We start from the raw sequence: 10,526 nt of genomic DNA, 5'->3' as shown, positions 1-10,526 counted from the left end.
TCTTACCCTCCCATCTGTCCACCACATGCTCACACATTGTGGTGGCTCCCGCTGAAGACTGGCCATGTGGCTGGCAGGCCCCTGAGTGACATCTCCATCCATACTTCGTGGCATGGTGGCAAGAGGCGCCTGAGGGTTGGTCGTGGGCAGCATGGCTCAGCAGGTCTCTGGTTTCCCAGTCCTTCTGGGTTTCATGGTTTCAGGCTCTGTGTGTCTATGGCTTACCCATGCTATGGGGCGCAGGTCATGTCTGGGTGTCTTTCCCCACTCACACTTACACTGCATGAAATGGTAGAGCGCAGGTTTCTGTCTGTCTTCCTTCTTCCAGGCTGTGATGCCTAGATTTGATTTGATTTGATTTTTTTTTATGAGCCCTGGGCATAAAACAGCTTTGGCCACCAAGCCGGGCTTCAAGCTCAGATGAACAAAAGGACTGCCAACTGCTCTGCCCCTGACTCATAAAACACCACCAACAAGGTGTCTCTTTGTCCATTGCCAGAGTGATGTTCTTTTTCTTTTTTAAAGACAGAGTCTCGTGTACTCTTGACTCCTAGGCTGGCCTAGAACTTCTGGTCCTCCTGCCTCCAGCTTCTGAGAACTGGGTTACATACGTCAGCTACCATGCCTGGTTTAGGAGGTGCTGGAAATCGAACGTGGGGCTTCCTGCATGTTAGGCAGGTGCCCTATCAGGGGAGCTATATATCTCCAGCCTCCTGGAAGGAAGTACCGAGGCTCATGCCAGGAAGGAACTGTGAGCCATGTGAAGAGCTGAGCAGAGCTTATAAGACATGGAAACATGTTGTGTGATGTCAAAGCAAAAGCCCGTGGCACTGACAGAGAACGGGCAGGTGTCAGTGGGGTTTACAGGGAGAGGATGGGAGGGAAGGTAGCTTATGGGTGCAGAGACTCAGGCTGAGACCTATATGCTGGCTTTTATTTAGAAGCTGTTAGCTGGGTGTAGTGGCTCCTGCCTGTAACACAGGCATGTAAGAGATAGAGGCAAGAGAATCAGAAGTTGAAGGTTCATCTCAGCTTGGTGAGTTTGAGGTCAGCCTGGGCTACCTACATAAGCCTGTCTTGAAGTCAGTCAATCAAGCTATCAATCAATCAATCAATCAATCAATCAATCAATCAATCAAACAAGCAAGCTTGGTTGGAGTGGTACTCAGAGGGAGCCAGAGGTGCAGGTTGGGTACCATAAGAACACAGCAGTGGAACGCTCAGTGGAAAGTTTGCTGTTGGGGCCCCATCCTCAGTTTTATGCTCAGACAGTGATTGTTTGAACATGGAGAGGCAGGCACAGGGAGGGAAGTATGAAAAATCCCAAGATGCCATGGAGTCTTGGAAGACTAGGGACAGGGCAAGGGCTGGGGTTGTGGCAGTCTTTCAGTGGACTTAGGGTACCTCAATCACTAGCAACTTAGAGGAGGAAGTTGTCTGCAGCCACCAGAGTGGCAGAGGAAGTGAACGGAAGCCCTGCCTTCCACCCCCTGACGCAACCTGTCTCTGTTGGGAACCTGGTCACCCTCCGAGCTAGTGGGCTCCATTTCCTGGTTTGAGAAGAGGCTGCGGGTGAGTGCATTTAGTCTTTGGCCTGGGGGAATCCCTCAGCTCTTAGAATCTTCTACCTGTTCACATGTCCAGGTACTGGATCTCAGAGAGGAAGGTGGAGAGGTTCTTTAGAAAGGAACCCAGAGGCATGTCTCAGCTGGAACCTCACCGTAAGAGAGTCTGCCAAGGGGGAGCCCCGAGTCCAGCCACGTTATTGGGGCCATCACATCATTTCATTGCGGAGCTGTGAGACCCAATCCCAAAGAAAAGCTCTGACTACCTCCCCCACAGCCAGACGAGCAGATTTTAGACCAGGGCCCCTCAGAGCTTTACTTGATGAAAGAAAGCCGACCTTCCCTATCATGAAGAAACTGCCACATGAGGCAGGGAAGGGACCCATCTGGGAATGGTCACCAGAGGCAGTTTCAGGTCTGTGTGTACTTGGCTGGACACGGGGTCTAGCCTCTCCCTGGAGAGTTATATCACTGCCAAAGAGAAAGCATACTGGCCTATAGTCACTCGGCCTGAGTGGGAGGATCTGGCTGGGGCCCAGGCTCCCCAACCCAGCCCAACTCTTTCTTCTTGTTCGGTTCCTGGGGTTTTTCCAGGGGCTCTGTTTTTTTGCTCCTGGTTTCAGGGCAGGACTAAGCTGTCTGAGGTTCCCGGGCTATAGCCAGTTTGAGGATGGTGGCTCTCAGGCCCCTCACTGCCTCTTCTTTGGCCCAACTCTCAGGTTCCTTGTTTGAATTTCTTCTGGTGTGACACCAGATCTCAAATATCGGAGCGATCCTGGGAATACCAGGCAGAAGCAGAGGCTGAATGGGGGACATACAGGTGCAGGAAACGAAACCTTCAGAGAGGAAGTGGGTGGAAGAACCAGAAGTAGGTTAGGAGACCAGGAGGGGTCCATTAGCTTCTGAATCTGATCCTTCCTGGGTGTAAACAGGCCTGACAGTGCTTATCATGAGGCCGGGGTGGGGGTGGGGGAGACATGAAATACTGTTGGTTTTGGGCCTGACACTGCCCATCACAAGGATGAGGAGGAACTGCTGGTCTTTCACAAGGCGCATGTGCTCTGGGCTTCACGAGCAAAAGCCCTGACAGACCACACCCCAAGTCTGGGGGTTTCAAGCCAATCAGAGAAAGCCTCATTCAAAACTGGGGGCCAGATAGGCCAGCCTCCCTCTGTAAGCCAAGTCAGCACAGAATGGAGAACATGTCTGGGTGGCTTTGGCCTTCAGCCTGGTCCATCCCATCTACATCTGGGAGAGTCTGGTCTGTTTTTACCTGTCTTGGATTCAGGGACCCTGAAGGGATGGATGGCCACTCCACCCCACTGGTGGGTGCTTATCCTCATTCAGATTAACCCAGAGCTCCCTTCCCACGCGTGTCTGTTGCTTTGCGGAAACTGGAGTTCTGCCCTGGATGTAGAAAGAGGACAGGCTTCCGTGTGCCTAGCTGACGGGAGCTAGCTTTCTCACCAAGTCTTTGCCCAGGATGTGAGAAACTTTGCTTGTTGCTGTGAGACAAGCAAACTTAAGACAGGGAGGAACTTAAGAAAAGAAGGCTTTCTTCAGCTCCCACTTTTTAGGCACAGCCCCTTCAGAGGGAGCAGGAGGCCTCTGGTCAAACTGCATCGGGAAGAGGAGAGACAAATGAGGTTCTCCATTTTTCATTCAGTCCAGGACAAGCCCATGGGTTGGTGCTTCCTTCTTATGCTGAGGGACTCTGGGCATGCCCAGAGCCTTGCCTATCAGGTGAGTCTAGATCCTGCCAAGTTGAAAATCAGGATAAAGCATCACAGACTGCTCCTGCAAGGCTTGGTTGGCTTCAGGCATCTCCCACCAGGCCTCACTCCTCACACTCTGGTGGCCCTTGGTGTCTTGCCCACTCAGAGTCCCCTCTCTCCCAGTCTGAATGAAAGAATGAGACATGTTGAGTCTTGGCCTTGGAAACAGTAGTGTACTCTCCTGCCTCTTCCAGGGAAGGCAAGGAAGAAGATGGAGTCAGAGTTCCTCTACGACCTGTTGCAGCTCCCAAAGGAGGTAGCTCAGCCCACAGAGGAAGAGCTCCCACGAGGTGATGGTCCTAGTGTGACAGAGTTGTTGGGTCAGGGGAGGGAGAGAATATATGATCAGCTCACTAGAATGAGACAGAGTGTATCTGGTGACTACCCATGTACCATCCATTCATCCACCATCTATCTACCATCCATCCATCCATCAATCTACTATCTATCCATCCACCGTCTATCCACCATCCATCTATCCACTATCCATCATCCATCCATACATCCATACATCCATCCATCCATCCACCATCTATACACTATCCATCATCCATCCATCCATCTATCTATCTACCATCTACCCATCAGCCATCCATCCATCAATCCATCTATCCACCATCCATCCATCCATCCATCTATTCACCCATCATCCATCCACCATTCATCCATCTATCTACCATCCATCCATCCATCCATCCATCCATGATCTATCATTTATCCATCCATCCATCCATCCATCCATCCATCCACCTTCTATTCATCTTGTCCATTCACTCATCCATGAATCATTTGTCCTATCATCCACACACTCATCCATACATTTATCCCTCTCTCCCTCCCTTTCTCCTTCCTTCCTTCCCTCCATATTCATTCACTAGCTCAGTCGTGTTATCAGGAGCTGGACTCCAGGCCAGCACAAGACTGCACTGTTCTATGTCTTCCTCCGCCAGAAACGTGTATGTTCCCGGGTTTTGGGAGATCAAGCGTCTAGCAGGTCACATAGCAGATTATATTTTATGAGTTTGGGCAAGGCATCCCATTCCCTGACTCAGTTTCTTCATGTTCATTGAGATCAGCTGACCTATAAAAGTTTCTCTGGGCCTGATGCTTTGTTGGTTCTACAAATTTATAATGTGGAGAACCTGCTGACCAAGGCCTCAGGGAAGGGAATGGTCAAGCCAAAGTGGGCATGAGGTGGGGGGGGCTCAGTGACTTATCCTGGCCAAAGCTGCTTGGCAGCATAGGTGATGCCCACCTCAGCCTGGCATGCCTCTTGCTCTCTTGGGTTCTTTTTCACTCTAGGCAGGTAGGCAGGGTTTCTAAAAGATGACTCATGACCTTCGGGGTAAGGGGTGATCTCTGAGTTTAAGTGTGCACTTCCAGTGTGAAGTGCTCATGAGGAAATGTGAAGAGGCAGGGCTAGGCTGCCCCGGGGGCCTGAGAGCAGTGGGTGGCTTGAAGGGAGACAGCTGCCAACGGCCCTCAGGATTCTCACAGATGTCATACCCACCTCTGCTTCCAGGAGGAAAGAAGAGATATCTGTCACCCAATTCCAAGAGGAACCCCAAGTTTGAAGAACTTCAGAAGGTACACTGCCACCATCCCCAGTCTTGAAGTCTCTGGAGCAAGACTTGGTGCTCCTGACATATAGACACCACACCCCTGTCCACACCCCATCCACACTTCACCCCAACACTGCTCCCCTCCTTTCCAATAGCACACCCCTTCTTTCGTCTGGAAACCTACAGCCCTCTCTTGGAGGCAGCCTAGGCTTTGTAACCAAGTGCCCATTGACGGTTGTTGCTGTTACCCAATTCCACAGCCATGCCCTCAGGTTTAGGTGTTTGCTACAGCAATGGCGACTCTCAGGTACATACCAGGATCCAAGCTCCTCAGGGCCCAGGCAGGTGTTTGGGAGACCTGGGGGTGGGGTGTCTTTAAGAGTTCATATTAGGTTCCAAATTACTAGGGAGATCAGAGAGAACTTTTCTGGAAGAGCTACCACTCGACTAGACCTTGTGAAGTGGGGTAGGAGTTGCTGACCTCCTGGCCAGGTGAGATTTCTCATGCCCTCAGCTGTCCCTTGTGACCAGCAGGTGCTGATGGAATGGATCAACGCCACACTCCTCCCAGAGCACATTGTGGTCCGCAGTCTGGAGGAGGACATGTTTGATGGACTCATTCTGCACCACCTGTTCCGTAAGCAGTGGTCCAGGCCCCACCCCACTGCACCCGTGTTTCCTAAGCAGCTGCTCCTGAGGATCTGAAGCCAAGTGCACTTGCCTTGGCTTAAGTGGCTTCCTGTACCAACACAGCCCTGGATGAAGGGAACATCCCATGGCTTTCTAGATTGTAGAGCTGCGGAGGTGGAGACCCCGCCCACACCCGGACATGGCAGGGCAGAGCTATGGTTCAAGCCAGTGACTACTGTCTGGCTGCCACATCTTCTGCAGCATATGACCTCGAGCTAGCATTTAAGAAGTGCCTGATAGTTTTAGGAGCCGAGGCATCGACTGTCCCCGACCTTAGAGTGTCCTGTGCTGCTGGAAGGACCCAGGCTATCCTGGGCGAGACATTCCAGAGGTAGAGACAGGGGTGGCCCCAGTGTGCCTGGAAGTAATACCTAAAGTTAGGCCAAGTTCCTGCCTCTGGCTGGTTTTCCTACCCACATCTGGTCTGCAAGATGTCTTGTGTAAGGAAAAGGGTCCTGGAAGTCATAGGGCCCAGAATCATATTTTCAGAGCCTGCTCAAACCATGTGTCTATAGAGCTTAGCAGATGGGCTCCGGAGTGATCTTCCAGCCACCACCGAGGCTTCTGGGTACTTCTCGGGGAGCAGGCACTGTCAGCGTTCCGAACAGCTCACTACTATTTATTCCTCTCGCCTGTGGGTGAGACCAAGGCTCCCAGACACAGAATGCTATGTTTCAATGGAGAAATCAGGGGTTGGCACGGCAGCCTAGGAGTGTAGTGTTAACTACTCGGCCACTTTGCCCTGTGGGATTGGCACAGCCACCACAGGGCAGACTCTGAGGTGTGGGCAGGAGGCTCAAGGTGAAGTGAGCCAGAGGGGATGTCTCAGAAGGTTGCAACCTGCTCATATATGTGGTCCATGTCCCTTCAGAACCCCCGATTCTTACGTGGATGGGGGTTCCTTGGATGATGAGCATGTTTGATTGAGGCTTCTGGGGTCCCAGGGCTCAGCACCATATACCCATAGCTCCATGTACCCTAAGTGTGGTCCGTGATTATTCTCACAGACGGTCCCCAGGACAGCTGCCGGGGGGGGGGGCACGTCCTGGCCCTGACTGTCCCTTTGTTCTCAGAGAAGCTGTCAACACTGAAGCTGGAAGTGGAGGAGATCTCTCTGACCTCTGCCAGCCAGAGACGCAAGCTCGGGGTCATCCTGGGGGCCGTCAACCAGAGTCTGCAGGTTGAGGAGCAGCAAGCCAAGTGGAGTGTGGAGAGTATGTGGGGCTGAGCCAGGCGTCAGGGTGGCGGTTTGCGGGGACCATCTCTGCTGACTTCTCACTTAACTGAGATCGTCTGTATACAAACCATCCGGGGCTGGGGAGGTCGCAGGACCCTCAGGCAGCCCCTAGAAGGATCACGGCTAGACACAGAGCCAGGCATCTGGTGGAAGAGAAACTGGTCTACATGCATGGTCCTGGGGGTATCACTGCAGCCAGTGTAGTGCAAGGGTAATGACTTCCCAGAGACACGGCCACTGCTGAGTGTAAAAACACACCACACTTCTCAGCCTGGTCAGGTGGAACTCATAAACCTGCTTCATCCATTTTACAAATGAGTGTGCTATGTGTACATGATTCCACCCCCCCCAGAGAGTGTGGTAAACACACACACACACACACACACACACACAGAGAGAGAGAGAGAGAGACAGAGAGACACACAGAGAGATGGAGAAAGACAAAGAGAGAAACAGAGAGACAGAGACACAGTGAGACAGACACACACACACAGAGAGACAGACAGAGATAGAGAAACACACAGAGAGACGGAGAAAGACAAAAAGAGAGACAGAGAGAAACAGAGAAAGACAAAGAGAGAAACAGAGACAGAGACACAGTGAGACAGACACACACAGAGACAGAGAGACAGACAGACAGACAGAGACAGAGATAGAGAAACAGAGAGAGAGAGAAAAAGGCAAAAAGAGACAGAGAGACACAGAGAGAAAGACAGAGAGAGAAACAGAGAAAGACAGAAAGAGAGAGAAACAGAGAGACAGAGACACACAGAGAGACAGAGAAACACACAGAGAGAAACAGAAAAACAAAGAGAGAAACAGAGACAGAGACACAGTGAGACAGACAGACAGACACACACACAGATTCTGTTCTGACCTCAGTGGCCTGCACAGGACAATACTGAGGGTGACCACAGGTATTGGTGGCCCCTCAGCTCTGACTTTCTGTCCTCTTCTCTCTAGCCATCTTCAACAAGGACCTGCTAGCCACCTTGCATCTCCTGGTGGCCCTGGCCAAATGCTTCCAGCCAGACCTGTCCCTCCCAGACAACATCCAGGTGGAAGTCATCCACATTGAGGTATTTGCTAGGCGGTGGAATGGGGCTGGTCATCTGAGAATATTGCTCCATGCCACCGTGTCTACATGGGGCCATCGGGTGGGAGTGACTACAGGGGGCTATGAGAAACATTACATCATATCAGGACAGCAATTGGGGGCTGGAGTAGCAGAGACCCAGGAGGGGAAGAGGAAGGGCCTGGCCAGCATCCAGCTCAGCCTGGCAGAGGCAGGAATGGGTGCACTAATGGGGAGGTGAGTATTTCTTGAGGCATAGGTAACCATCTCTCCATGGCCACCCTCAGTAAATGCCTTTCATTTGTCACCCATGGCCACATCCTGCCTCCTTAGAAACCTTTGCTCTCTGGCAATGATAGCTTGTGTTCAATGGCATGAGTGTGTAATGCATCTATCTATCTATCTATCTATCTATCTATCTATCTATCTATGTATGCATGTGCATATATTTGCATGTGTATGTATGTGTATATTTGTGTGCACGCATGTGCATGTGTGTATATGAGTGTATGTATGTGCATGTATGTGTGTATATGTGTGCATGTGTGTATCTGTGTTCCTTCTACTTGCCTTACACACCCAGCTGTGTCCAGCATGGCCTGGTCAAACCCATTGTTACCTTCCCAAGTCTTTGCTGAAAGTTCAATACTGAGCATTTTCATGGCTTTCTCAGACTTCTAGAAATCAGAGGTAAGGCTGGCAGACTGCTCAGCAGGTAAAGGTGTTTGCTGTCAAGTCAGACAACCTGAGTTCATTCACTAAGATTGTCATGGTAGAAAGAAAGAATTGGACCCTGAAACTTGTCTGTGACCTTCATATGTCAAATATGGCATGTGTGTACTCCCCCACATATGTGTGTGCATACAGACACATACACACTAAAAAAACAAATGGGAAAAAAATCAGAGGTGACCATTAATTTGTCCATTCATCTATATTAACTCATATTTATTCACACACAGACACACACATACACATATACATACATACACCCACATATAAACACATACACACATACACACACATACACACATACACACACATACACACACATACACATACATACACACACATACACATATACACACATACACACACATACACACAGAGGACTCTACGCTGTCTTAGGAATGAGGCATCCATAATGCTATCCTCGTAGGCTTAATGATCACAGAGAAAATAGACACAGAGGTTGCCTCCCGCAGCATCCTGTGATGGGGACAAAGCAGACCATACTAGGTCCTTTCTCTCTGCTCTGGCTCCCGAGGACTTGGATCTGGGACTCCCAGGGTCACACTACTCTCCCCCCCTTCCCTGTTGTAGAGCACCAAGACGGGCCTGAAGTCGGACAAGCAGGTGGAGCAGATCACAGAATGCAAGTGAGGATGGTCAGGGCCGGGTGTGGGTGCAGGGGGTGCTAGCGGGGGAAACCTTCATTGTGCCTGCTGACTTTCAGCCCGGAGCAGGCTGCAGGGACCTCCAGCCTAGGCATCCTCAGCCACACAACATCCAAGTGTTCTGAGCTGTGTGGATGCAGCTCCGTACCTTGATTGCCCAGGAAAATGAGCCTATCTCCTTGCCACCTGCTGGTGCCAAGCTTGTCACATTAGGCGAGGAGAGGGCTGCAGACTTTTTGCTAACTCTTTGATTGCTTTTCTTCTCCTGCAATTTCTCCTCTAGCTCACACAAGGAGCAGCCTTCACGTGAGTAATTTAGTAACCGCAGGAAACCTTTTCCTTCTGATGGGGTTGAAGCAGCTGTGGTGGAGGGGCTCTTTCCACTGCGGTCTGTTACTTTTCTGTGACAGGTTCTGTTCATTGAGTTTGTCCTTCCTTCTGTTTGCCTGGCCTTTCATTACTTGGTGTTATTTCCTCATCTCAAACACCCGGTGAATGATGGGTCACTTTACAGGTCAAAGTGGGTGAAGGGTGAGCATCTCAGTGGCTTCGGTGGGATAAGTGGATGGGTAGATAGATGGATGGTTGGATAGATAGATATCCGGAAGTGGGTAGACACCAGGTGTTTGAGATGAGGAAATTAAGGTACAGAGAAGGAAGCCTCTCACAGACAGGGAGCCTTGTGTCCCAAACCCAAGTCTGTTTCATCCAGGAACCCGAAGATCTAGCTGTAGCTCCCATGGGAGCTGGTTGTTCTGAGAAACTTTTGTGTGAAAACATTCTGTTTGCCACAAAGATAACAGCGCCATAATGAGCTGTTTATCACTCTGGTCTGCAGAGGACGCCTTTGATGAATTATTTAAGTTGGCTCCGGAGAAAGTGCAAGCCGTCAAAGAGGTAGGCAGATCAAAGATCCCCACCCCATTACCCACCTGCCCCATGTCTCAGGGTGATGGGGGGGAGGGCACAGGTCTCACCCCATGTCTCCTGTTTGATGGGGGAGGCCTTCTGTCACTCCAGGTTGGAAGGAGGCATGAGGGTGGTCCCCTAGTGGTTCTGAGGTCCTTGCTCTTCTGCCTTAGGCCATTGTGATCTTTGTCAACCAGAAGCTAGAGCGCCTGGGCCTGTCTGTGCAGAGTCTGGACACCCAGGTAGGGACCTCTCCTGACTTCTGGGCCTCCACGCAGGGCTGAGGTCTCCCAAGCCCCAGAAATGTATTTGTGTG

General features: G+C 51.0%; 1 protein-coding gene across 1 annotated transcript in view; it reads left to right on the top strand.

Annotated features, from left to right (window-relative positions):
* Positions 1-1,549: 1,549 nt before the first annotated feature.
* Positions 1,550-10,526, top strand: part of PARVG (parvin gamma) — a gene marked incomplete at its 3' end in the record, with an annotated part of 17,107 nt that continues 8,130 nt past the window's right edge. Inside the window, exons 1-10 of the mRNA XM_080938913.1 lie at positions 1,550-1,572; positions 3,535-3,630; positions 4,863-4,927; positions 5,437-5,539; positions 6,666-6,806; positions 7,793-7,908; positions 9,228-9,283; positions 9,585-9,607; positions 10,140-10,198; positions 10,384-10,452. Of these exons, the coding sequence (XP_080795039.1) occupies positions 3,552-3,630; positions 4,863-4,927; positions 5,437-5,539; positions 6,666-6,806; positions 7,793-7,908; positions 9,228-9,283; positions 9,585-9,607; positions 10,140-10,198; positions 10,384-10,452 (711 nt within the window). The 5' untranslated portion in view covers positions 1,550-1,572; positions 3,535-3,551. The remainder of the gene's footprint in view (positions 1,573-3,534; positions 3,631-4,862; positions 4,928-5,436; positions 5,540-6,665; positions 6,807-7,792; positions 7,909-9,227; positions 9,284-9,584; positions 9,608-10,139; positions 10,199-10,383; positions 10,453-10,526) is intronic.

Source organism: Micromys minutus (assembly GCF_963924665.1).
Source record: "Micromys minutus genome assembly, chromosome: 27".
Classification (NCBI taxonomy): Eukaryota; Metazoa; Chordata; class Mammalia; order Rodentia; family Muridae; genus Micromys; species Micromys minutus.
The sequence above is the reverse complement of the archived record's forward strand: the minus strand, read 5'-3'. Positions and strand labels throughout refer to the sequence as shown.